The 27,734-nt window shown below is 49.3% G+C and overlaps 2 protein-coding genes across 3 annotated transcripts in view; one reads left to right on the top strand and one right to left on the bottom strand.

The window, feature by feature from the left end:
- LOC138238041 (E3 ubiquitin-protein ligase TRIM39-like) overlaps positions 1-27,734 on the top strand; it is a 373,132-nt gene that overhangs the window by 58,107 nt on the left and 287,291 nt on the right. The gene's annotated exons all lie outside the window — the stretch shown is intronic.
- Positions 10,647-27,734, bottom strand: part of LOC138238043 (E3 ubiquitin-protein ligase TRIM39-like) — a 54,030-nt gene continuing 36,942 nt past the window's right edge. Inside the window, exons 1-8 of one of the 2 annotated variants that reach the window (XM_069187848.1) lie at positions 24,845-26,124; positions 21,982-22,077; positions 21,603-21,836; positions 21,320-21,479; positions 20,953-21,012; positions 16,537-16,569; positions 16,119-16,145; positions 10,647-11,492 (exon numbers count right to left, since the gene is read on the bottom strand). In XM_069187848.1, coding sequence (XP_069043949.1) covers positions 10,942-11,492; positions 16,119-16,145; positions 16,537-16,569; positions 20,953-21,012; positions 21,320-21,479; positions 21,603-21,836; positions 21,982-22,077; positions 24,845-25,435 — 1,752 coding nt within the window. In that variant the 5' untranslated portion in view covers positions 25,436-26,124 and the 3' untranslated portion in view covers positions 10,647-10,941. Of the gene's footprint in view, positions 11,493-16,118; positions 16,146-16,536; positions 16,570-20,952; positions 21,013-21,319; positions 21,480-21,602; positions 21,837-21,981; positions 22,078-24,844; positions 26,125-27,734 lie in introns of those variants that run through there. The other variant, XM_069187849.1, reaches the window with a different exon arrangement.

A 27,734-nucleotide genomic window follows, 5' to 3' on the forward strand; every position in this document is an offset into this window, starting at 1 on the left:
AAAATATGAGAGAGGCGAGGTAGATAGAGAGGGGAGAGAAGATAGAGAGGGGCGAGAGGAGAGAGAGGGGAGAGGAGAAAGAGGGGCGAGAAGATAGAGAGCTGGTGAGAGGAGAGAGAGGGGTGATAAGATAGAGAGGGAAGAGAGGAGAGAGAGGGGCGAGAAGATAGAGAGGGAAGAGAGGAGAGAGAGGAGCGAGAATAGAGAGGAGCGAGAAGATAGAGAGGGGCGAGAGGAGAGAGAGGGGAGAGAGGAGAGAGAGGGTTGAGAGGAGAGAGAGTGGAGAGAAGATTGAGAGGGGTGAGAAGATGACAGGGGCGAGTAGATAGAGAGGGGAGAGAAGATAGAGATGGAGAGAGGAGAAAGAGGGGCGAGAAGATAGAGAGGGGAGAGAGGAGAGAGAGGGGAGAGAGGAGAGAGAGAGTTGAGAGGAGAGAGAGGGGGAGAGACGATTGAGAGGGGTGAGAAGATGAGAGGGGCGAGAAGATAGAGAGGGGAGAGAGGAGAAAGAGGAGCGAGAAGATAGAGAAGGGCGAGAAGATAGAGAGGGGAGAGAGGAGAGAGAGGGAAGAGAGGGGAGAGAAGATAGAGAGGAGAAAGATGAGAGAGAGGGGTGAGAAGATAGAGAAGGGCAAAAAGATAGAGAGGGGCGAGAGGAGAGAGAGGGGAGAGAGGAGAGAGAGGGTTGAGTGGAGAGAGAGAGGAGAGAAGATAGAGAGGGGCGAGAGGAGAGAAAGGGGCGAGAGGAGAGAGGGGAGAGAAGATAGAGAGCGGAGAGAGGAGAGAGAGGGGCGAGAAGAGAGAGAGGGGTGAGAAGATAGAGAGGAGAGAGAGGAGAGAGAGGGGAGAGAAGATAGAGAGGGTCGAGAGGAGAGAGAAGGGCGAGAGGAGAGAGGAGAGAGGAGAGAGAGGTGTGGAAGAGAGAGGGGCGAGAGGAGAGCGGAGAGAGGAGAGAGAGGTGTGGAAGAGAGAGGGGCGAGAGGAGAGAGGAGAGAGGAGAGAGGGATGAGGGACGAGAAGATAGAGAGGGGCGAGAAGATAGAGAGGGGAGAGAGAGAGAGAGAGAGGAGAGAGAGGGACCAGAAGATAGAGAAGGGCGAGAAGATAGAGAGGGGCGAGAGGAGAGAGACGGTAGAGAGGAGAGAGAGGGGAGAGAGGAGAGAGAGTGGAGAGAAGATTGAGAGGGGTGAGAAGATGAGAGGGGCGAGTAGAAAGAGAGGGGAGAGAAGATAGAGATGGAGAGAGAAGAGAGAGAGAGAGAGAGGGGAGAGAGAGTTGAGAGGGGAGAGAAGATAGAGAGGAGAAAGAGGAGAGAGAGGGGTGAGAAGATAGAGAGGGGCGAGAGGAGAGAGGGGAGAGAGAGTGAGAGAGAGAGAGGGAGAGACGATTGAGAGGGGTGAGAAGATGAGAGGGGAGAGAAGATAGAGAGGAGAAAGAGGAGAGAGAGGGGCGAGGAAATAGAGAGGAGAAAGAGAGAGAGAGAGGGGAGAGAGAGAGAGAGGGGAGAAGATAGAGAGGGGAGAGAGGAGAGAGGGGAGAGAGAGTTGAGAGGAGAGAGAGGGGAGAGACGATTGAGAGGGGTGAGAAGATGAGAGGGGAGAGAAGATAGAGAGGAGAAAGAGGAGAGAGAGGGGTGAGAAGATAGAGAGGGGCGAGAGGAGAGAGAGGGGCGAGAGGAGAGAGAGGGGAGAGGAGAAAGAGGGGCGAGAAGATAGAGAGCTGGTGAGAGGAGAGAGAGGGGTGATAAGATAGAGAGGGAAGAGAGGAGAGAGAGGGGCGAGAAGATAGAGAGGGAAGAGAGGAGAGAGAGGAGCGAGAAGATAGAGAGGAGCGAGAAGATAGAGAGGGGCGAGAGGAGAGAGAGAGGGAGAGAGGAGAGAGAGGGTTGAGAGGAGAGAGAGTGGAGAGAAGATTGAGAGGGTGAGAAGATGACAGGGGCGAGTAGATAGAGAGGGGAGAGAAGATAGAGATGGAGAGAGGAGAAAGAGGGGCGAGAAGATAGAGAGGGGAGAGAGGAGAGAGAGGGGAGAGAGGAGAGAGAGAGTTGAGAGGAGAGAGAGGGGAGAGACGATTGAGAGGGGTGAGAAGATGAGAGGGGCGAGAAGATAGAGAGGGAGAGAGGAGAAAGAGGAGCGAGAAGATAGAGAAGGGCGAGAAGATAGAGAGGGGAGAGAGGAGAGAGAGGGAAGAGAGGGGAGAGAAGATAGAGAGGAGAAAGATGAGAGAGAGGGGTGAGAAGATAGAGAAGGGCAAAAAGATAGAGAGGGGCGAGAGGAGAGAGAGGGGAGAGAGGAGAGAGAGGGTTGAGTGGAGAGAGAGAGGAGAGAAGATAGAGAGGGGCGAGAGGAGAGAAAGGGGCGAGAGGAGAGAGGGGAGAGAAGATAGAGAGCGGAGAGAGGAGAGAGAGGGGCGAGAAGAGAGAGAGGGGTGAGAAGATAGAGAGGAGAGAGAGGAGAGAGAGGGGAGAGAAGATAGAGAGGGTCGAGAGGAGAGAGAAGGGCGAGAGGAGAGAGGAGAGAGGAGAGAGAGGTGTGGAAGAGAGAGGGGCGAGAGGAGAGCGGAGAGAGGAGAGAGAGGTGTGGAAGAGAGAGGGGCGAGAGGAGAGAGGAGAGAGGAGAGAGGGATGAGGGACGAGAAGATAGAGAGGGGCGAGAAGATAGAGAGGGGAGAGAGGAGAGAGGAGAGAGGAGAGAGAGGGACCAGAAGATAGAGAAGGGCGAGAAGATAGAGAGGGGCGAGAGGAGAGAGACGGTAGAGAGGAGAGAGAGGGGAGAGAGGAGAGAGAGTGGAGAGAAGATTGAGAGGGGTGAGAAGATGAGAGGGGCGAGTAGAAAGAGAGGGGAGAGAAGATAGAGATGGAGAGAGAAGAGAGAGAGAGGAGAGAGGGGAGAGAGAGTTGAGAGGGGAGAGAAGATAGAGAGGAGAAAGAGGAGAGAGAGGGGTGAGAAGATAGAGAGGGGCGAGAGGAGAGAGGGGAGAGAGAGTTGAGAGGAGAGAGAGGGGAGAGACGATTGAGAGGGGTGAGAAGATGAGAGGGGAGAGAAGATAGAGAGGAGAAAGAGGAGAGAGAGGGGCGAGGAAATAGAGAGGAGAAAGAGGAGAGAGAGGGGAGAGAGGAGAGAGAGGGGCGAGAAGATAGAGAGGGGAGAGAGGAGAGAGGGGAGAGAGAGTTGAGAGGAGAGAGAGGGGAGAGACGATTGAGAGGGGTGAGAAGATGAGAGGGGAGAGAAGATAGAGAGGAGAAAGAGGAGAGAGAGGGGTGAGAAGATAGAGAGGGGCGAGAGGAGAGAGAGGGGAGAGAGAGTTTAGAGGAGAGAGAGGGGAGAGACGATTGAGAGGGGTGAGAAGATGAGAGGGGAGAGAAGATAGAGAGGAGAGAGAGTGCAGAGAAGATTGAGAGGGGTGAGAAGATGAGAGGGGCGAATAGATAGAGAGGGGAGAGAAGATAGAGATGGAGAGAGGAGAGAGAGGGGCGAGAGGAGAGAGAGGGGAGAGGAGAGAGAGGGGCGAGAAGATAGAGAAGGGCGAGAAGATAGAGAGGGGCGAGAGCAGAGAGAGGGGAGAGAGGAGAGAGAGAGTTGAGAGGAGAGAGAGGGGAGAGACGATTGAGAGGGGTGAGAAGATGAGAGGGGCGAGAAGATAGAGAGGGGAGAGAGGAGAGAGGAGAGAGGAGAGAGAGGGACCAGAAGATAGAGAGGGGCGAGAGGAGAGAGACGGTAGAGAGGAGAGAGAGGGGAGAGAGGAGAGAGAGTGGAGAGAAGATTGAGAGGGGTGAGAAGATGAGAGGGGCGAGTAGATAGAGAGGGGAGAGAAGATAGAGATGGAGAGAGAAGAGAGAGAGGGGGGAGAGGAGAGAGAGGGGCGAGGAGATAGAGAAGGGCGAGAAGATAGAGAGGGGCGAGAGGAGAGAGAGGGGAGAGAGGAGAGAGAGAATTGAGAGGAGAGAGAGGGGAGAGATGATTGAGAGGGGTGAGAAGATGAGAGGGGCGAGAAGATATAGAGGGGAGAGAGGAGAGATTGGGGAGAGAGGGGACAGAAGATAGAGAGGAGAAAGAGGAGAGAGAGGGGTGAGTAGATAGAGAAGGGCAAGAAGATAGAGAAGGGCGAGAGGAGAGAGAGGGGAGAGAGGAGAGAGAGGGGTGAGAAGAGAGAGGGGCGAGAGGAGAGAGAGAGGAGAGAGGAGAGAGGGATGAGGAACGAGAAGATAGAGAGGGGCGAGAGGAGAGAGACGGTAGAGAGGAGAGAGAGTGGAGAGAGGAGAGAGAGTGGAGAGAAGATTGAGAGGGGTGAGAAGATGAGAGGGGCGAGTAGATAGAGAGGAGAGAGAAGATAGAGATGGAGAGAGGAGAGAGAGGGGTGAGAAGATAGAGAGGGGCGAGAGGAGAGAGAGGGGAGAGGAGAGAGAGGGGTGAGAAGATAGAGAGGGAAGAGAGGAGATAGAGGGGCAAGAAGATAGAGAGGGGAGAGAAGATTGAGAGGGGCGAGAAGAGAGAGAGGGGCGAGAAGAGAGAGAGGGGCGAAAAGATAGAGAGGGGCGAGAAGATAGAGAGGGGCGAAAAGATAGAGAGGGGAGAGAAGAGAGAGAGGGGCAAGAGGATAGAGAGGGGAGAGAGGAGAGAGAGGGGAGAGAGGAGAGAGAGGGGCGAGAAGATAGAGAGGGGCGAGAAGAGAGAGAGGGGCGAGAAGAGAGAGAGGGGCGAGAAGATAGAGAGGGGAGAGAGGAGAGAGAGGGGCGAGAAGATAGAGAGGGGAGAGAAGAGAGAGAGGGGAGAGAGGAGAGAGAGGGGCAAGAAGATAGAGAGGGGAGAGAGGAGAGAGAGGGGAGAGAGGAGAGAGAGGGGCGAGAAGATAGAGAGGGGCGAGAAGAGAGAGAGGGGCGAGAAGAGAGAGAGGGGCGAGAAGATAGAGAGGGGAGAGAGGAGAGAGACGGGCGAGAAGAGAGAGAGGGGCGAAAAGATAGAGAGGGGCGAGAAGATAGAGATGCAGAGAAGATAGAGAGGGGCGAGAAGAAAGAGATGGAGAGAAGATTGAGAGGGGTGAGAAGATGAGAGGGGAGAGACAATAGAGAGGGGAGAGAAGATAGAAATGGAGAGAGGAGAGAGAGGGGCGAGAAGATAGAGAGGGGCGAGAGGAGAGAGAGGGGAGAGGAGAGAGAGGGGCGAGAAGATAGAGAGCTGGTGAGAGGAGAGAGAGGGGTGAGAAGATAGAGAGGGAAGAGAGGAGAGAGAGGGGCGAGAAGATAGAGAGGGGCGAGAGGAGAGAGAGGGGAGAGGAGAGAGAGGGGCGAGAAGATAGAGAGCTGGTGAGAGGAGAGAGAGGGGTGAGAAGATAGAGAGGGAAGAGAGGAGAGAGAGGGACGAGAAGATAGTGAGGGGCGAGAGGGAGAGAGGGGAGAGAGGAGAGAGAGGGTTGAGAGGAGAGAGAGGGAGAGAAGATAGAGAGGAGAAAGAAGAGAGAGAGGGGTGAGAAGATAGAGAAGGGTAAGAAGATAGAGAGGGGCGAGAGGAGAGAGAGGGGAGAGAGGAGAGAGAGGGTTGAGAGGAGAGAGAGGGAGAGAAGATAGAGAGGAGAAAGAGGAGAGAGAGGGGCGAGGAAATAGAGAGGAGAAAGAGGAGAGAGAGGGGAGAGAGGAGAGAGAGGGGCGAGAAGATAGAGAGGGGAGAGAGGAGAGAGGGGAGAGAGAGTTGAGAGGAGAGAGAGGGGAGAGACGATTGAGAGGGGTGAGAAGATGAGAGGGGCGAGAAGATAGAGAGGGAGAGAGGAGAGAGAGGGGAGAGAGGGGAGAGAAGATAGAGAAGAGAAAGAGGAGAGAGAGGGGTGAGAAGATTGAGAAGGGCAATAAGATAGAGAAGGGCGAGAGGAGAGAGAGGGGAGAGAGGAGAGAGAGTGGAGAGAAGATAGAGAGGGGCGAGAGGGGAGAGAAGGGCAAGAGGAGAGAGGGGAGAGAAGATAGAGAGCGGAGAGAGGAGAGAGAGGGGCGAGAGGAGAGAGAGATAGAAGATAGAGAGGAGAGAGGAGAGAGGGATGAGGGACGAGAAGATAGAGAGGGGCGAGAAGATAGAATAGGGCGAGAAGATAGAGAGGGGCGAGAGGAGAGAGACGGTAGAGTGGAGAGAGAGGGGAGAGAGGAGAGAGAGTGGAGAGAAGATTGAGAAGAGTGAGAAGATGAGAGGGGCGAGTAGATAGAGAGGAGAGAGAAGATAGAGATGGAGAGAGGAGAGAGAGGGGCGAGAAGATAGAGAGGGGCGAGAGGAAAGAGAGGGGAGAGGAGAGAGAGGGGCGAGAAGATAGAGAGCTGGTGAGAGGAGAGAGAGGGGTGAGAAGATAGAGAGGGAAGAGAGGAGAGAGAGGGGCGAGAAGATAGAGAGGGGAGAGAAGATTGAGAGGGATGAGAAGATGAGAGGGGCGAGAAGATAGAGAGGGGCGAGAAGATAGAGAGGGGAGAGAGGAGAGAGAGGGGAGAGAGGAGAGAGAGGGGCGAGAAGATAGAGAGGAGAAAGAGGAGAGAGAGGGGAGAGAGGAGAGAGAGGGGCGAGAAGATAGAGAGGGGAGAGAGGAGAGAGGGGAGAGAGAGTTGAGAGGAGAGAGAGGGGAGAGACGATTGAGAGGGGTGAGAAGATGAGAGGGGCGAGAAGATAGAGAGGGGCGAGAGGGGAGAGAAGGGCAAGAGGAGAGATGGGAGAGAAGATAGAGAGCGGAGAGAGGAGAGAGAGGGGCGAGAGAAGAGAGAGAAGAGAGAGATAGAAGATAGAGAGGAGAGAGGGATGAGGGACGAGAAGATAGAGAGGGGCGAGAAGATAGAGAGGGTCGAGAGGAGAGAGGAGAGAGAGGGGCGAGAAGATAGAGAGGGGAGTGAGGAGAGAGGGGAGAGAAGATAAAGAGGGGCGAGAGGAGAGAGAGGGGCGAGTTAGAGTGGGGAGAGAAGATAGAGAGGGGAGAGAGGAGAGAGAGGGGCGTGAAGATAGAGAGGGGCGAGAGGAGAGAGAGGGGAGAGAGGAGAGAGAGGGGCAAGAAGATAGAGAGGGGTGAGAGGAGAGAGAGGGGAGAGAAGATAGAGAGGGGCGAGAAGATAGGGAGGGGTGAGTGGAAAGAGAGGAGCGAGAAGATAGAGAAGGGCGAGATGATAGAGAGGGGAGAGAAGATATTGAGCGGAGAGAGGAGAGAGAGTGGCGAGAGGAGAGAGACGGTAGAGAGGAGAGAGAGGGGAGAGAGGGAGAGAAGATAGAGAGGAGAAAGAGGAGAGAGAGGGGTGAGAAGAAAGAGAGGGGAGAGAGGAGAGAGAGGGGAGAGAAGATAAAGAGGGGCGAGAGGAGAGAGAGGGGAGAGAAGATAAAGAGGGGCGAGAGGAGAGTGAGGGGTGAGAGGTGAGAGGGGAGAGAAGATAGAGAGGGGAGAGAGGAGAGAGAGTGGCGAGAAGATAGAGAGGGGCGAGAGGAGAGAGAGGGGCGGGAGGAGAGAGAAGGGCGAGAGGAGAGAGGGGAGAGAAGATATTGAGCGGAGAGAGGAGAGAGAGTGGCGAGAGGAGAGAGACGGTAGAGAGGAGAGAGAGTGTAGAGAGCAGAGAGAGTGGAGAGAAGATTGAGAGGGGTGAGAAGATGAGAGGGGCGAGAGGAGAGAGAGGGGAGAGAGGAGGGAGAGAGTTGAGAGGAAAGAGAGGGGAGAGACGATTGAGAGGGGTGAGAAGATGAGAGGGGCGAGACGATAGAGAAGGGCGAGAAGATAAAGAGGGGAGAGAGGAGAGAGAGGGGAGAGAAGATAGAGAAGGGCAAGGAGATAGAGAGGGGCGAGAGGAGAGAAAGGGTTGAGAGGAGAGAGAGGGGAGAGAAGATAGAAAGGGGCGAGAGGAGAGAGAAGGGCCAGAGGAGAGAGGGGAGAGAAGATATTGAGCGGAGAGAGGAGAGATAGGGGTGAGAAGAGAGAGGGGCGAGAGGAGAGAGAGAGGAGAGAGGAGAGAGAGGGATGAGGGACGAGAAGAAGAGAGGGGCGAGAAGATAGAGAGGGGCGAGAAGATAGAGAGGGGCGGGAGGAGAGAGAGGGTAGAGAGGAGAGAGAGTGTAGAGAGGAGAGAGAGTGGAGAGAAGATTGAGAGGGGTGAAAAGATGAGAGGGGCGAGTAGATAGAGAGGGAAGAGAAGATAGAGAGGGGCGGGAGGAGAGAGAGGGTAGAGAGGAGAGAGAGTGTAGAGAGGAGAGAGAGTGGAGAGAAGATTGAGAGGGGTGAAAATATGAGAGGGGCGAGTAGATAGAGAGGGGAGAGAAGATAGAGAGGGGCGAGAGGAGAGAGAGGGAGGAGAGGAGAAAGAGGGGCGAGAAGATAGAGAGCTGGTGAGAGGAGAGAGAGGGGTGAGAAGATAGAGAGGGAAGAGAGGAGAGAGAGGGGCGAGAAGATAGAGAGGGAAGAGAGGAGAGAGAGGAGCGAGAAGATAGAGAGGAGCGAGAAGATAGAGAGGGGCGAGAGGAGAGAGAGGGGAGAGAGGAGAGAGAGGGTTGAGAGGAGAGAGAGGGAGAGAAGATAGAGAGGGGCGAGAGGAGAGAGAGGGGAGAGGAGAAAGAGGGGCGAGAAGATAGAGAGCTGGTGAGAGGAGAGAGAGGGGCGAGAAGATAGAGAGGGAAGAGAGGAGAGAGAGGAGCGAGAAGATAGAGAGGAGCGAGAAGATAGAGAGGGGCGAGAGGAGAGAGAGGGGAGAGAGGAGAGAGAGGGTTGAGAGGAGAGAGAGGGAGAGAAGATAGAGAGGGGCGAGAGGAGAGAGGGGAGAGAAGATAGAGAGCGGAGAGAGGAGAGAGAGGGGTGAGAAGATAGAGAGGAGAGAGAGGGGAGAGAGGAAAGAGAGGGGCGAGAAGATAGAGAGGGGCTAGAGGCGAGAGGAGAGAGATTGGCGAAAAGATAGAGAGGGGCGAGAAGATAGAGATGGAGAGAAGATTGAGAGGGGTTAGAAGATGAGAGGGGCGAGAAGATAGTGAGGGGAGAGAAGATAGAGATGGAGAGAGGAGAGAGAGGGACGAGAAGATACAGAGGGGCGAGAGGAGAGAGAGGGGAGAGGAGAGAGAGGGGCGAGAAGATAGAGAGCCGGTGAGAGGAGAGAGAGGGGTGAGAAGATAGGGAGGGGAGAGAGGAGAGAAAGGAGAGAGAGGAGAGAGAGAGTTGAGAGGAGAGAGAGGGGAGAGACGATTGAGAGGGGAGAGACGATTGAGAGGGGTGAGAAGATGAGAGGGGCGAGAAGATAGAGAGGGGAGAGTGGAGAGAGAGGAGAGAGGAAATAGAGAAGGGCGAGAAGATAGGGAGGGGAGAGAGGAGAGAGAGGGGAGAGAAGATAGAGAGGAGAAAGAGGAGAGAGAGAAAGTTCAATCAAACTTTATTTGACAGATAAAAAACAAAAGTATTAATCAAGGGTCTAAAAACTCCATTTTAAGAATTAAGAGGAAAAAATAAATAAAATAAATAAAAATCGTAATTGGAATAAAACTCTTTCATTATTTATGATCCTGCACATGACATTTCCAAAACACTCAAAGTTGTCTGTAGCGCCCTGACATCCTGTTCTCCTCCAACCACAACCATGATGTCATCAGCGTACGCCGAGATCTTTACACTGCTTGACGATGCTGTAATGATGTTTACGGCAGTAGAATCGGTCTAGCCTGGCCAGAGAGAGGGTATTCCCCCTGACCTGGGCCCAGGTGTACTGCCTCGTGTCCCCATGACATCTCCTCCAGATGTCAGTGAGGTCAGACTTGACGAGGATCCTGCGCAGCTCCCTGGCCGACGGGCCATGTGGCTCTGCGTGATTCCTGTCCAGTGTGCTGCTCTCTGTGCAGTTGAAATCCCCCCCCAGGAAGACCAGCTCTTCAGGCTGGCAGGTCGCCAGTGCAGTCTCAAGCTCCCTGAAGAGGGTGACCCTCTCCTCGCCGTCGGTGGGTGCATAAACGTTAATAAAAACAAAGGATTTCTTCCCGAGAACTACTCGCACGAGTAGCAGGCGACCCTTCACCACCTCCTGGACGGCGATAGAGAGGGGCTTGGATTTTTGGCTTTCATATTGCAACGCTTCGGGGTTCAGGCAGGCGCCCTTGCCACAACAGGTCGGCCCCACAACGTCAGAGACTCGAACCCAGGACTCCCACATCACTCAACAGAGACCCAGCCCGGTGAGCCAAAGAGAGATCTCTTTACAGCCCAGTAGCTGTAGTCCTGCTATCACAGGGAAGGGCGGCGACGTCACCGCTCTGGTAAGCCGGCTCTTACACACCCTGATGGCCGTATGCGTTACAATATGAAGGAAAACAGAGCTTTCACCGGGCGATTATCTCGATTTATTGGGAACTCAAATAAAGAAAAGAGCAAGAAAAAAGAAATAACGGGCACAGCGCGTCCACACCACACTTTCCCCTGAGACACAGATCAAATAAAACTGATTTTATTTAAACATTAAACGTAACTCTAAGGGGAGCCGTGTACTAGATTGTCAGGGTCTGGAGCTGCTCACAGACACAGCGCTGGTGAAAAACTACAACTCCCATAACCACCCTGAGCCACTTCCTGTCTGCGTCACAGTCCCTATTCCTCCTGGCTGTGGTGACGTCAGCGGGTCCCTCCCCGTTCTGGCAGCTTCACGGTCACCGGCGCGCGCAGGAGAGACTCACACGGGATTTCATTTTTAAAAGTTTATTTTCTCAAAAATTAGAAAAAAAACACAGCAGGGTTTCCAGAGATATTTACAAGTCAGGAGTACAGCAGGCTGGTAGCGAGTTATCTCGCCCTCTCTCGTACATGTTATTTTTCCCCGTTTAAATGTGTTATAGTAAATTAAAAAAATTAAACACGACACAACATTATCATTTCTACAATTACTACTATATTTCTGACCTCATCTCACTGCCCGTCAGTAAACCCGTCTCCCAGTGTGAGCAGTGGACAGAGAGCTGGGAGAGAGTCAGCCTGTGTTCATGAGTCAGTGACGGGTTTAATCTCCACACTGACAGCAGGCAGCAGCTCAAGGTCTTTATACTGATCCAGAGTCCAGAAGACAGGATAGATCTTTTCCCCCTGAGGGAAGACCATGTCACTGAAAGTGTAGACATGAGCTCTGGACTCCACTGTGTAAAAGGAGACCTTCCTCTCCTCAATATCCACACACACCCCCAGCTTCCTGGGCCGTAGACTGAGGGGGAGATCAGTCATAGGGTTAGTGAGAGCAGAGAAACCAAAAGAGCCAAAGTACAGACACCAGTAACCCTGCTGGGGAGAGAAGCTGATCCCCTCTTTCCTCTCTGCAGACTCTCTGGTCACTCCTATTGTCCACCAGTCATTCACCTCCACCTCCCAGTAGTGTCTCCCTGAGGTGAAGGCCTCCCTGCTCACGACACAGTAATTCCAGGAATCAAATCTGTGAGGATTGTCAGAGAGACTCTTCCTCTGTCCCCATCTCACTCTCTTCCCATCCTTAGACAGGCTGAGCTCACAGTGAGCTGTATCATGGTCCAGAGTCACAGCAGCTGGGGAATAAAACACAAACATCACAACAGGCTCCTGCCGATCACAGTAGAACTCAACTCCATCAGACTGTGAAATGTCTTTGTCCCCAAACACACCAAGAGAGAAACACCAGTCAATTACTAATGACTGCTCTTCCCTTCCAGAGAAACAACATCTTCTTCACTGTTTCACTAGTGTTACACATGGGAGTGATCCCAATATCCTCTAAATACAAACATTAAACACTTGTTTTCACAGCGCTGAAACTTTATTTTTTTAAATGACATTATTTATAAACACAGGACCGACTGGACTGCAGGAGAAACTACAGCCCGACCACTCGCTTTCAAACACTTCACAACCCACCACAACGACCTGTATACTGTAAGAAACTGGACAGTCTGTCTGTTAAACCGGTTTATTTCAAATCCCAGTTCAGCAGCTCGTTCATCTTCTCTGAGACCATTTTCCTGACGACGCAGAATAAAAAAGTGCTGAATTCAAAGACTGTATAGTGCTTGTTTGTTACAGAAAAAAAATATAATGGAAAAAGCAAACCCTTGCTGAAATATAAGAAAGCCTTCCCACTTACTTTGAAAATGTAAAGAAATATCCAAAGTGTTCAATTTAAAGCAGAAATAACACATCCAGAAACCCGGAGAGAAAGACAAGAGAAACAGAGGCGCTCATACTGACTTCAGACTGCTCGCGCTCACTGTCCGCCTCTCTGATAGGAGACACCAGCTGTCAATCAGTGAGCTCTGACCACCGACAGACGGGGGCGGGGCTTATACATGCCAAGAACGAATGGGGGTTTTAATCGATTCAAGAAGCTTTATTCGCTGACTAATGAATACTGACTTAATACTCTCCTCATACTTAATACTTCAGTGTAAACTATTAATACTTAATACTGAGTAAATACTCCCATTTGCCTGTCTGCCAGATCGTCAATCTACTGACGATCAAATATATTCTTATCAGCTCTTATTTTTTTACTCCTGGAGCCTAGAAAGGCTGACACAGTCACCTACATGAATTTATAAAAACACCAGCAGCCATATCACCCTGCAACTCACAACTGGCAGCCCACTGCAGCTCAGCAGGTGTGAGCCTGGTCAGTACCTGGATGGGAGACCTCCTGGAAAAAACTAAGGCAGCTGCTGGAAGAGGTGTGAGTGGGGCCAACAGGGGGTGCTCATCCTGCAGTCTAAGTGGGTCCTAATTCCCCAGTATAGCGATGGGGACATGATACTGTAAACAGGTGCTGTCCTGTGGATGAGACTTAAACCCCAGGTCCTGTGTGGTCATTAAAAATCCGAGGGTGTTTCTTGAAAAGAGTAGGGGTTTAACCCTGGTGACCTGGCCAAATTTCCCCCTGGCTTTTACCCATCATGGCCTCCTAATAACCCCCCTCTCTGAACTGGCTTCATCACTCTGCTCTCCTCCCCACTGAGAGCTGGTGTGTGGGGAGTGTTCTGGTACACTATGGCTGCAGTCGCATCATCCAGGTGGGGCTACACACTGGTGGTGGTGGAGGGGAGTCCCCATTACCTGTAAAGCGCTATATAAGTGTAAGCAATTATTATTAATACCTGAATTCATTTCTGGGCTCAGAGTGCCTTTATTTCAGTTATGAGAGAGGTCGCCCTCTTCTGGACACTGCAACTCTGAAGCCATCATGACAACATCTTAAACTGATATTTCACACTTGTTCTGTGTAGAACAGGACACAGTGTCAAACACTGACTTACTCCACAGGAGAGTCTATCAGTCTGGAAACACAGACACCCTCTAGATCACTCCTGTTTAAAACGAGGTCCCCAATATCGCAGGCAAACACCCCAATACACACTCACTCTGGTGGGACTAGTAAATAATATTGACACTCCAGTGTCATTCTTAGTGAAACACACCACTGGGTCTCTTAATGACCAGGACCATGTGAGAACACCAGCTGGGCTGACGAGAAAGACCCCAAAGTTATTACCCCTGGCCAGTAAGAGGAGCCCTACAGCCCCAGTAAATACCCCTCTTAAACTAACCATGAGCACCTGACCCTGACATGTCTGAGCTGCTCTGAGGAAAACAGGCCACAGAGACACTGACTGACTTCATGTCACTGAAACACTGTCAGTAAACACAATTAATTACCCCCTGTCCTGAGAGGAGGGCAATTCTCAGCTCAATACTCTACTTCTTCTTCCTTTCACAGTGCTGGCATGAGTAACTGAACTTCTTATTTTGGCAGGAAATACATTATTTATTATATTACTCTTGGCCTAGGAATAGTCCCTCAATTCAAATTACATATCCCCAACTGTTATAGTAGTTTTTTTCACACATAGATTCTTAGACACACAGTCACTGTGTCACACTAAGGAGATAAAGACCTGTCTGATATGGAAACACAGAAGCTAAATTTACTCTCCCTGCCCTGTAAAGAAACACCCAAATCTGAGGTAAAAACCCCAATCTCTACTGACAGTAGTGATTAATGAGCTGATGTTGAAATGACTGATCTATTCTGAGACAAACACTCCACTGAGTCTCTTACTGAATCCACATCACTGCAGCCTGTCTCAATAGAGCTCACAGCTCTCAGGTTTATTCTCCAGATCAATCACAGCCTCAGGGAGCGCAGTGGGAAGGGTCTGATTTCCTAGCGCAGCACAGTGGGAAAAAGACAAAGTGTAGCTACAGTTTCCCTGGAAAAGCAATGCAAAAGAGGGAAGAAACACCAAACAAGATGAATAAGGCCACAAACTGTACAAAAAGAAAAAAATCCTTACCATGGAGAAAAACACAAAAATAATCCTTATATTGCAATAAAAAACCTCACCCTACTTCCAAGGATTTAGCAACAGCTTTAAAGCCCTATAAGAGAGATAATGCTTCTCTTGTGCCTTCAGACAAGCCTGACCAGACCTGCCTTCACTTCCCTTTTATACACTGCAGGGGCTGTATAGACTGAAACACACACTGAGACTGGGGAGCATATGGGGAAAAACATTCATGCCCAGATGAAAATAAACTTTTCTTACTTGATACATCCTCCTGTAAATCAGGATATATAAAAACAGAGAAAAATGGGGTTTGTTGTGTGTTCTGTGTTTTGGCCCAGTCTTACAAGACGTACAGTAATCTGAAAAAGGGCACTGCTGTTAGGAGACATACGGTAGTTAAACAGGTACAGGCAGCAAAAATTGTTCCCAGGTACAGTACAAGGATGCGTTTACAGGGATTCAAATCTAGTTTATGTAGGAAACTGGTTTTTAAACATGGAATGGGAAGATATTGTTTTAAAACCCAGAGTAAGAGAGAGAGAGACAGAGGACAACAAGCTGCAGTAGAGCCCAGAGTAAGAGAGAGAGAGAGACAGAGGACAACAAGCTGCAGGAGAGCCCAGAGTAAGAGAGAGAGAGACAGAGGACAACAAGCTGCAGGAGAGTCCAGAGTAAGAGAGAGAGAGACAGAGGACAACAAGCTGCAGGAGAGCCCAGAGTAAGAGAGAGACAGAGGACAATGACCGACACTAACAGAAAGATTACAGCAGCTGAGAAATGAGCAGAGACTGTATTTTTTATATTATCTGTACTACAAAAGGTGAAGATGTTGCTGTCATTTTTTTCATGTACAACAGTCATGTACCCTAGGATTTGGACAGCTGACTGTTACTGGCTCTGCTCCTGATTCCTCCTGATATTTCACATTTATTCTCAAAATCCATTTATACACTGCACGGTCATGTACCCTAGGATTTGGACAGCTGACTGTTACTGGCTCTGCTCCTGATTCCTCCTGATTGTTACGCTGATTCCACTCGGGCCGCTCTTCCTTCTCGCATTCCCACGCGCACACCCTGTAAAACAAGCTCACGCCGCAAGTAACGCCAATCACCTTTCTCTCCCGTCTCTATTTTAGTTCTCCTTTTTCCTCACTTCCCCGCTCACTATTGCGGATTCTCTTCGAGCTCCCTAGTGCGCGGTTACCTTTTGCTTCTCTCCAGTTTTCGATCTCCTAGTCTGCCTCTCGTTTTCGGTTTCGTCTTGTGATTTGGATTGCTGCTTCCTCGTTTGTGCTTCCGTGTTCTGATCTTCTCGCCTGCTTCCTGGATTCGATTTTGCCTAGTGTTTTTTGGATTGTTGCTTCCTGCTTGTCTCTCTGTGTGCCGACCTACTCACCTGCCTCCTGGTTTTCGTTTTTGCCTAGCATATCTGCTTAGTGTCATTCTCTTGTCTTGAGTCCGGCATAGGATCCTATTGCCCAAGCAGCCCTATCTTACACTGATATTTCACATTTATTCTCAAAATCCAGGGTCACAGGCTCTGCAAAACCCTCACGAAGGAGTGACACTGACAAAGGAGTGAGCAGAGCTCACAGGACATGGCCTTTGGGTAGAACGAGTTTTGGAACACCTTCAGCCCCTCTGGAAGAACTTTCTGCTGGCCACTAGGTGAAGATCTCTTAAGGATCCCAATAGGATTTCATGTACTACATTACAGACGTGACACTGAAATACATCTTCTATTTACCTAACAGGAACAACTAATTAACACTAAAGAGATCATCTGAGAGTGTATTCAATAACCTCTGACACGAGGGCTTAAAACAGCCCCTTTGTCATCAAGAGGAGACAGACCTACCTGCAGCACTGCAGATCCACTGCCATTCTGAAACACAGAGATACAGACACTGTTAATCACAGTCACACAGTGGAACACAGAGACACAGACACTGTTAATCACAGACGCACACTGGAACACAGAGATACAGACACTGTTAATCACAGTCACACACTGGAACACAGAGATACAGACACTGTTAATCACAGTGACACACTGGACCACAGAGATACAGACACTGTTAATCACAGTCACACACTGGAACACAGAGATACAGACACTGTTAATCACAGTGACACACTGGACCACAGAGATACAGACACTGTTAATCACAGTCACACACTGGAACACAGAGACACAGACACTGTGAATCACAGTCACACTCTGGTAATAAGATGTCAGTGCTGTCAGATAGCAGAGTTTCACACAGTGTACATACGTGATTTAGGGATAGGAGCTCGCTTCACAGCATCTACAGAAAGAGAGAGTAGATCTTTATTGTATTAAAGACCTTTATTGCTTCTTACCTGTTATTACACCAGAGTTTATCCTACAGTCTGCAGTCAGTTCATTTCAGGATCCCCAGTCTCCACTGCAGTGTGGATCAGAGTGTCAGTGAGTGTGAGCAGCAGTGGCTGTAAGACTGGAGTCTCACTCAATAAGACTGAGCAGCACAAGGCAATAAGACACACAGACACATCACAGGACACCCTGGAGTCTGGTGCTTGAGCCATTGAGAGATGAGAAATTAACAGTCTGCTGTTAACAACATTGAGGAATATTTCAAATTTAAAGACCAATCATTGATACTGAAAACTGTTACTTGTTCAGTCAGATGAGTGAAAATGTTGGCAATTCTCACACACAGTGTATGGCTCATGCATTCATCAAGACATCTCAGACAACCTCATCCATCGTACACATGTGTAGAATATAAATAAATGATATATAGTATCTTACAAAAAATGGTAATTGTACCTAATTTGTATACATTAAAACATCTGCTATCCCAAACACAGAATATTTCAGAAAAACCTGAATGTAAAACAAGATGCAACCTATTATTTATGATGAGAAAAATGTCCTTTAAGGAAAGTGAATAGGTTTATGGTGTGGGAAATATGTCAAATATTTAAAACATAATCTTCTACTTATTTGTGTAGAGTGGGAGAGCTGTATAAGCTGTTGCAGGTTGCAAAAGAAAAAGAAGAAGCTAATTCTATACTGCAAAGTAATGTAAGACAGCAAAATATGCAACATTTCACCTTTGAAGTCTTCATGCATTTCATAGAATTAAACCTCATTTGTTACTTCCAGTATTCCGTTTCCTTGTTTATTTTTTAATAGAATCTCTTCCATTGTGTTTTTAAACAGGTTTCTGCTCCCCTTTCTTTTTAAACCTCTCTCACACTCACTCTGGTGGGACTAGTGAAATAATATTGACACTCCAGTGTCATTCTTAGTGAAACACACCACTGGCTCTCTTAATGACCAGGACCATGTGAGAACACCAGCTGGGCTGAAGAGAAAGACCCCAAAGTTATTACCCCTGGCCAGTATGAGGAGCCCTGCAGCCCCAGTAAATACCCCTCTTAAACTAACCTTGAGCACCTGACCCTGACATGTCTGAACTGCTCTGAGGAAAACAGGCTGTACTGTGACCCCAAGCTTCTCTCTGTCTGTGTGTCTGTGTCTCATGGAGAGCAAGCTGGGGTCCTGTATGTGAAAAGATGAATTCATAATGCAAGAGGAATTCATCTTTTCCTAATATGGCAAATAAAGAGAACTTGATCTTAAACGTGTGTCGTTTTTACCATTTCTGTGACAAGTAGAATTGACACAGCTTTCCAAACATCTGTTCTTCTTGATGTGAAACTGCAGGAACATGTCCTGTACAGAGTGTTTGCTCACTCTTTCAACACTGAACAGAATACATTTACGATGACTTATACCTGCTGTTGGCTTCCTGTTACTGTTGGTCCCAGTAAACAGCAAGCCAGCAATGAACAAACTGTGTAACTGGTTGTGTGTCGTCCTGAATTCTTTTACTTTTTGTCTGTCATTCCCCTATCTCTTCACATTCATCTGCGCAAAATACACAGAAATACTGTTTCTTCCCCCTTCAACTTATACCTCTCCTGCATTTTACTGTGTAATTCCCAATTCAAGTGTATTTGATGTCTGCAGACTGTAGTCTAAAAGCGTTTGAGGTTTTTGTGCTTAAAGATTTAGTGACTGACCAACAATAACCCAAGACATTCTGATTTTGGCAGGATATCAAGAACAAATGATGTTGGGTTTTCCTATCGCTCTGTTTGTTCAGACAGATCAAGTCCTGACTGTTTCTTCCTGCTGACCCATTAGCCTGGTTGATGTGTGAAGAGAAGCAGCCATTTCTCAGACAAGAGAGAGGCCTACAGGCCCCAGAAGAGCCCCTGTACCAGAGTCCCACTGCTGCCGCTCACAAGAGGCTGTGTGTCTGTGAAGCTGCAGGGGAAGAGCACTGTCATCATACCATCATTATTGTGGGACTGGCTCTGCTCCTGAATATTCCAGTTATTCACAAATCCAGGGTCTCAGACTCTGACACATTCTGGCAGATGGAGAATGGCAAAGGGCTGTGGCAAGACGGACTTCCCAAGGAATTCTACACCTGCTTCTGGGACACCCCAGTGGCAGACCTGGTGGAGGTGGAACAAGAGCTCTTCCATCAGCAAAAAAGCTTGGACACAGAATGAGGGAAGGTGTCATCTCTCAGCACTTCAGGAGGGGTTCAAAAGATGCTCTGCATGGACATCAAGATCGTGTCCAAGCTACTGGCCATTAGATTGAGGACCGCCCTGCCCCACATCACCAACAGTGACCAGACATGTGGGGTGGGAGGTTGAAAAGTCAGCTGGAACCTCCAGCTCACCAGAGATGCCATCACCTGGGCCGAGGACCAGAACGTGCCCATGATGGTGGTGAGCCTGGACCAGGAGAAAGCCTTCGACACAGTAAACCACAGCTATCTGTTCAGAGGGCTGGAGCACTTCAGATTCTGAGAAAGTCTCAGCTGCTGGACAGAGATACTGTACTCTGAAGTGGGCAGTAGGGTCAACATGAACAGACATCTTTGGGATTTCATCCCCCAGGAATCTGGAGTAGGACAAGGGTGTCCTCATTCACCTCTTCTCTATGTTCTCATTACAGAGCTGTAGGCAGAGGCACAGGGGAAGTCCTCAAGATCTCCCAGTACACATGACGCTGTTCCTGATTTCAGACAGGGGGTTGCAGAGTGGGCTGCAGGTTAGGGAGCAGCCCACTCTTTGGACCCTTGAGGGACAGAAACATGCCGCCAGAAGGTCTCAAGCTTTGCATGGAGCCCCTAATGATACTGGTGGTTTCATTCCAGAGCCAGGACAACAAGAACATAAGCTGGACAGAGAGGACCGTCAAGGTCAACGTGTAACTGGGCCTGTGGAAGACTCGCACGCTGACTCTCATGGGGAAAGTGAGGGTGCTGAAGGCAGACACCCTGCTGGCTTTAGCTGACCTGGTCGTGGTGTACCCTCTGTCAGCCAGACTCAGACAAGCGCTGCAAGGGATAGTGGAACAGGTACGAGTACATCACAAGGAACCAGATGTGCCAGACAGTGGGGAAGGGGGAGAGATGTGCCGAATTTCCCCCTGAAACTCCACTGCATCTTCTTCTGCAACCTCTGTCACTAGGGGCTGGACCCCATCAGTCACAATTCTCAGTACTTTGTCAGGCTGTGGTTCTCCCTCCCAGTGAAGCATCTGATCCGGTGTTAAACACTAGTACTAAAGCAGAAAACTGACCGAAGACCTACTAGGAGGTATGAGGCCATGAGACAGCCAGAGCTCTGCACCAACAAAAGGCACTATACAAGGAAGAGGAAGGAGGAACTAGTCACCAGGGAGAGACAGATGATCCTACAGGTCACCGGGGAGGGGCTGACGATCCCATGGGAGACCTGGGTAAAGACTCAACCCAGAGGACTAGACAACAAGCTGAAGGCCCTCAGCTGGATGACTGTGCACCAGAGCTGGTGACCAGAGAGGTGTCATGCCCTCTGCAGCCAAAGGGCGCTCCTACTCTGTCCTGTCCCCAGTTCCTTGTGCTTTGCTGTCCTTCCGGTGTCTCTGTCTCTGGGGATATATATTTCCGGGTCTCTCATTCCCCTTCGCTCATCATTGACGTTCGGATGTCCTGAGACCCGCCCAGCACCAGGTCGCCCCAAGTCCGCTACCTGAGGACATTGGTTTCTATACGACTCCTGAACTGCTGAACTGTTTCATCAGAGCAAAAGAGCACTGGACAGTACTGAGGGCTGAAGAAAACTCAGAAAAACAGTTCTTTAGTGCTCCTGTTGAAAAATGGACAATCGTAGTTTCAGAGCCAGGACTGAAGCCAGTGGTAACACCCAGGAGGCTTGGAGGGGCTCTTATTGTGTGAACCAGCCTCACTGACCACTTGCAAAATAGAATGATTGATAATAGACAATCACTCTTCTTGAGACAATTTAAATTCTGTAGAAGAGTTGTTGTCAGAATTGTATTCTCTGTAAGCACTGTGCACTGCACATTGTTGTAATAAAGTGCATTTTCTTAAATAAACTACACCCACTGGAACTTCTGTGTCCATCTGTGTGTTTGACACAGTGTGTCTCTGATCCACACAGAGTGACTGTCTGCAAGCTTGACTTTCTGAATTCAGACGTGTATCAGCATATATCAGAGTGTGAATCAGTGTGTGTGTCAGAGTGCGTATCAGTTTCTGTATCACTGTTCCTGCTGTGTGTTTGAGCTCCAGGTATATTTCAGAGGGGAACTGTTGTGAAAACAGACTCACAGTGTAAAAGCTGTGCTCTGGACCAGGGCTCTGGAGTCAGCAGACTGTAGACTTCAATCACTGGGGAGACACACAGAGAAATGTCTCATCAGGGCTGCAGTAACAGAGTAACAGGAATAACGTTCTACTGGACTGGGACTTTAGCCCCTATTAAAACGTTCCTGTTAAACTATATACATCACAATATAACAACACACAGATTTGTGAGACTGGAGATTTTAAGACATTTCATCTAGATTTTTTATCATTGACTGATAAGCTGCTCTGATAAATACAGTCACTGCACAAAAAATACATTGACAATATAAGAGAAAAACAGGAAATATATAAGCTATCCAGAAAAACATCAGTGTGTTTCTCTACTAACCTGTTGTGGAAATCTTTATTGATTCCTTCTTGCAGAGATCCTCCAGTCGCTCTTTCAGTCCAGAGACAGCTCTCCTCACTGCCTCAGGAGAGAAGTGTGGACGGACAGGGATGCTGGGTGAGTCTCCAGCTCCAGGAGGGACACAGACAGACTGGAAATCCTGCAGCAGGGAAGAGAAAGAGGAGTTTCCAGTCAAACACAACACACATTCCTGGGGAGAAGCCAGGAGCAGTCTGTGTGAGAGACACCCTTCTGTACTGCAGTCACAGAGCAGTGATGTTACCTGGAGGAAATGGATGTGATCCTCTGTGTGTGAGAGCTGGTTCAGCTCAGAGTCTCTCCTCTTCAGCTCAGCGATCTCCTTCTCCAGTCGCTCTAGACGTCCTTCAGCCTGACTCACTGCAGCCCTCTCTTGAGCTCTGATCAGCTCTGTGACCTCAGAGCGTGTTCTCTCAATGGAGCGGATAAGCTCAGTAAAGATCCTGTCAGTGTCCTGTACTGCTGTGTGTGCAGAGCTCTGAGGGAGGAGACACACAGTGGATTATTGCACAGGAAAACACTCAAACTACATTATGCTGCATGCTCTGTTTCCAAAGGGTACTGTCCAGTGTCCAGCTGTGCAAATGTGTGTCTGTGTGTCCACTCCTCTGGTAAATACCCACTCTGAGTGACTCCACAGCCTGTCTCAGCTTCTGCAGCTCCTTCTCTCTCTCCTGGAGTCTCTGCTGGGTTTGTGTCTGTGTCTTCCCCAGCTGCTTCTGTGAAGAAACAGAGACACTCAGGACATTTCTGCTGTAAGAGAATCACATCACAGAGACACCCCTTAGAGTCACCCTGGGAAATCCACACTCTGTATCCCTGATGTCTTATCCACACGAGATGTGTTTCCTGGTCCTGTCTGACATGCTCCTGTTTCATGTCTAATCTACACCGGCAGCGTGTGCAGCGCAGCAGACACCTGACACCTGGGTCTGCACATCTGTATGTGAGGTGAAATGTAAAAAGAAGACAATTGTGTTTCAAATGATATATAAAACATCATCTAGAGATAGTTCAGGTGGGGAGCTGCATCAGCATGCGTAGGCTGCAAAGGAACAAGCAATAGGTTTATTCCATACTGAAAAAAAGAAGAAAGAAAACACAACGTTTCGGCCGTGGAGCCTTCTCACACCTGAAGAAGAATAAACCTATTACCTGTTCCTTCATAATCTAGAGATTTCAGATTTCATTCATCTCAATATACACTAGTGTCCTGACTGCTCTCGGCATCTCAAAACAGAGGACTACAGCAGTGCTGATGAGCCTTGTTGCCACTAGTTTCTCTGAGTGGTCAGAGGAGACCCTGTGGCTGACGTGCTTGACCGCTGGATGAGGTTCTGGACCAGGCAGACCCTGTGTCTGACCACATCTCACATCCTGTCTGCTTCTGGGAAAATTCAGATCATTTCAGAGGAGAAAAGGAAACATGTTCTGTGTCAGATTGACTCCAGCAGAGCCCAGCGTGAGTCTTGTATTTAATAAAGCAGGTGAAGGTTTTATACCACAGTTAACTGGTTTATGTGTCTGAGATCCACCACCTGCCTATTAGATCCCCTTCCCAGCACTTTATTTCAATCCTGTTTCTCTGCATTCTGCCCCATAGTCCTCAGTATAATAAATGAATCCTTGAGCACTGATGTGGTAACAGTGGCTTCACAACTGCTGCTGTTACCCCTGTGTGAGAAAGAGAATCATGGCTCTGGACAGCCTGAACAACTTTCACCCTCTCTCCAACTTTCATACCCTTTCATTACCTTTTCATTCAGAAAGTTTACAGTGTGCTGTTAGATTCCAGTTAAATAATCCACTTTGAACTCCAATATGGTTTCAGACAACCTCACAGCACAGAAAGTGCCCTGGTCAAAGTCACTAACGATCTTCTAACGGCTTCTGATTCTCGTTCTCTTTCTGTCCTCATTCTTACTGAGCTCAGTGCTGCTTTCGACACTGTCAGCCATGACCTCTCACTTTCTTGTCTTGAGACTGTATTTGGAGTTTCTGACACTGCTCTTCAATGGTTCCAGTCTTACCTCACTGATCACTTTCACTCTGTCTCTCTCGGCGATTGTAGCTCTGAAATTGGACTCATTAAGTCTGGTCTTCCTCAGGGGTTGACACTGGCCCCCTACCCTTCAGCATGTATGAGTTCTGATGATACTCAAATCTGCAGTACAGTACGTCCATACTAAACTGACGCTGACATGTCTCTGCTCTAATTGCTTCTCTGACATAAACACATGGACGACTCACAATTTCCTTCATTTAAACTGCGACAAGACAGAAGTCATGCTTCTTGGCACACCAATGCAGTATCCTTATCTGTGGATGACACTGTACTGGAGTCACAGTCAAAATTGAAGAACTTGGGGGTGATATCTGATCCAGGATGACATATTCAACAAATTATCAAAACATCATTCGTCCACCTCAGAAATACTGCCAGGCTGCGTCCTATGTTATATCTAATTGTTGCTGAAAAGCTAGTCAACTCTTTCATCTTTACTCATATTGACTACAGTAACGCTCCACTCGCTGGGGTATCTAAACCCATACTGAACAAACTTCAGTATGTATAGAATATGACAGCCAGAATTCTGACCAGGTCTAGTGCAAGTGATCACATTACTCCTGTCCTGAAGTCCCTGCACTGGCTTCCTATCAGGTTTCATGTTGACTCATGATCCCCTAAAAGTCTCTGCATGGCTCGACACCTCAGTACCTGTCAGAGTTACTATCATCCTACTCCCCACCTCACAACCTTCACTCTTCTAATTCTGGTCTCCTGTCTGTCCCCCAAGCCAGCACTCTGGGTGACAGGGCTTCTCCTGCTGCAGCCCAGAGCTCTGGAATTCTATCCCTATGGATATCATAGAGTCACCTTCCCTGAGCTCTTTCAAATCCAGACTCAAAATCTTCTGTTTCAGAAGGGTTTTAAAGTAACTGGGTTTGTTTCTGCTTCTTTGCTTTTATACTATTTTCCAAAACCCCCTTCTACCTTCTACCTTTTGTGTTCTGTAAAGTGCTTTGAGAAGCCATTTTAAGTCTATCATATAAAAATAGAGTTTATTATTATAAATAATAATACTATTGTGCTGAAATTAAAGCAGGACTTCATTAATGAGGGTGCAGTCTGTTCTAGAGGTGTTCAGTGTGCTGTGCATTAATGAGGGTGCAGCCTGTTCTAGAAGTGTTGAGTGTGCTGTTTGCAGTTGTACAGGTTCACTGGTGCTTCATGAGGACAGTAAAGAGGGAAACAGTGAAGGAGAGGAGGAGGAGATAATGAACAACAGACAGAAGAACAGGAGACACTTCAGAGACACAACCAGTGTGGATCTCAGCTGAGTACACGAGCAGGACTCAGCAGTGGAAATCCAGCATTACAGATACAGTAAATACAGTCCAGAGATCACTTAGAGCACCAAATATACTATATGTCCTTTTTTCATCTTGTACTTGAGAGCTTAATTACAGTCTCAAAGTCCTCACCTGTTTCTCTGTCCTTCCTGCTGCAACTGAAACAGTATCATGGCCTCTGTGTTCATCCATTACACAAAGATAACAAACACACTTCTGGTCAGTACGGCAATAGAACTCCAGGAGTTTGTCATGAGTGGAGCAGATCTTCTCCTGCAGTTGTCCTGTGGCCTCAACCAGCCTGTGTCTCTTGAAAGCAGGAGATTCATAGTGAGGCTGGAGGTGAGTCTGACAGTAAGAGGCCAGACACACCAGACAGGATTTTACAGCTCCCCTCTGTCTCCCAGTGCAGAAATCACACAGCACATCTCCAGGGCCAGCAGGACTGTGAGCAGGAGGAGGGCCACTGAGCCCTGTCTCCTTCAGTTTCTCCACCACTTCAGCCAGGATGGTGTTTCTGTGAAGATCAGGTCTTGGGGTGAAGGTCTGTCTGCACTGGGGGCAGCTGTAGATCCCAGTCTGATCTTCGTGATCCCAGCAATTCTTAATACAGCCCTTACAGTAACTGTGTCCACAGAGCAGAGTCACTGGATCCTTCAGCAAATCCAGACACACTGAGCAGCAGAACTGGTCCTGAGAAAATGGAAAAGTGCCTTCTGCCATTTTTCTGACAAGTAAAAGCTGCACAGAGAAGAGCAGTAGAGACGGAGCTGCAGTGAGGCTGTTTCTAGTAAAACGAAACTGATCTCTGAGTGACACTTCCTGGATCTGCACAGAGCTGCAGGGGTGTGAGTATTAGGGGCTATGGTTGTTAGGGGTGTGATTAGGGTTGTTAGGGGGTGTGGTTTAGAGCTGCAGTTATGAAACGGCTTTGGTGGTTGTTGTTTGGGGAAGGTGTGGGGTTGTAAGAGATGTGACTTACTGTGTCATTTTGGACTGACAGAAAGAAGTTTTTTTAATAAACGTCGATGTCAGTAGCTGCTCAGGTGAAGTCAATCCAGTTGTTTGTGTTCCCAATAATCAAAACAATAAAATACTAACTCGCTCACACAGCATGAGAAGATCAGAGCATGATGGTGACAGACAAGAGGAGGCCTGCTGGCCCATCCAGCTGTTTAATCGTTGGGAGTTATTTGGCTCCAGGATCTCCTCCAGCTGTGTTTTGACAGAGGGGTGTCACAGCTCCACATGGTGCAGAGGATTTCACTGTCCGGGTGTGAGCTCTTACTGCGAGCAGTCCAGCCTGCTGTGTCTCTCTCTCCAGGCCAGTGAGCCCAGCCTGCTGTCTGGCTCTGCCCTGCAGCGTGTGGGCCAGCAGGGTACGTCCAGGGCTTCGTGCTTCACCTGCACAGCGACCCCCCTGTGAGCCACACAGACCTGCGGAGCGCTGCAGAGCGTCACGAGCCCATCTCTCCCCCGAGAGACGCTAGAGGAGCAGATGGACAGGGCAGTGTCATGTGGGTGTGATTGTGATCTCCATCCACCCAGCGCAACAGCGAGCCCCTGATCTATGTGTGCAACAGCTCTCCTTCCTTCCACAGGGACTGACAACACCCCGCGTGTCTGATAATTACTAGAAACTCCTTAGTCTGACCATCTCATCTCATGTTACTCTAAGGGGTTGTGGAACCTGTTTCACACTCCCACCACTGTTTGTGTAAAGCAGTACTCCAGTGCTGTGATGGAAACCCACTTTCTTGTCAACACCTCTGAGAAGTTAATCAGTCTGGATACAGTAAGTCCCTCCTGCAGCTGAGATTCACTGGTGTTCAGTGTGACGTTTTCAGAGGTCGTCAGGTCACAACCAATTGGAATCTCAGGGCTGTACTCCTGAGAAAAGCCAGGATTTTGTCCTCAAGTCTTTTACAACAAAGGCATCCTAAAACACAAGCAAGTTCCCTCTTTTAGGAAGAGAACCACAAGCAAATGGAATCCTTAATACAAACACCTGTCACGCTCGTAAGCCCCTCCTCTTAAGGAGGCTCCAGCCCCTCCTAGTTTAGTGTTGATCTCCTGCACCTGCCTCCGGTTCCTGCCCCCCCTGCTATACAAGCCAGGCGTTCCTGCCAGTCTGGGCTCAGCTGTGGAAGATGGACACCCGGAAGCCCAGGAGCGACTCAGCGGCACAGGCTTCATCACGGTGTCCTGATCTTCTGGGTCCGGGATGAGGGAGCGTCTGGCCCCGTGACCCCCTTTTATTCCCCCGACCCTCCGCCAGATCCCGCTCCGGCTTGTAACTCTGTTCGTCTGTCAGGATGGATCACCCGGTCTTGGACTATTGCTACACTCATGGATTGACCTCGGACTCCCTTGGACAGTTTGCCTCGGACACACCTCCCCCGAACACCAGCGCACCGTGGACACGCCCCTGTTTCCCTCCAGCCCCGGCTGTGGAGCATCTTCAGGTGTGAGAAAGACAGGGCGGTCAGCAAAGGTAATGGTCTTTTTATCTGTGCTGCCTGCAGTTTGTCTTTGAGGACAACATGAAGGAAGTTAAGGAATTTCTACAGGTAACAGCTCCTCTTCCTTTTATCAGCTGTGAACTTCACACCTGAAGGAGGCGCAGGTCCTGAGCCGCAGAGCCATATAATGATGTAGCGCTTTCGGGGTTCAGGGGGGTCTGCGCCCTCGCCACCACCACCACTAACGGTCTTTTTCTTAACTTTCTGCATAAACGGTAACAGAAGAAATACAATCCAAACCAGAGAACATCTAACATCTCGAGATAAAAAGAACGGGTACACATGACGAAATCACTTCAGAATGATCCAGACGAGTTTAAATGAAATTAAACAGAGATGACGTCCGCACTGCTTCATCGTGTGACGCTCAGGGCTGCTGCAGTAGAGCCGGAGAGCGATAACTTTGAGAGAATCAGGTTGGCGGCGGCGGCGGCGGCAATGCGACCGTATAATCTATCATTTCAGAGCAGCAGAGCACTAGGCACAAGCACTCGTGTTGT

The sequence above is a fragment of the Lepisosteus oculatus genome, chromosome 4 (genome assembly GCF_040954835.1).
Source record: "Lepisosteus oculatus isolate fLepOcu1 chromosome 4, fLepOcu1.hap2, whole genome shotgun sequence".
NCBI lineage: Eukaryota > Metazoa > Chordata > Actinopteri > Semionotiformes > Lepisosteidae > Lepisosteus > Lepisosteus oculatus.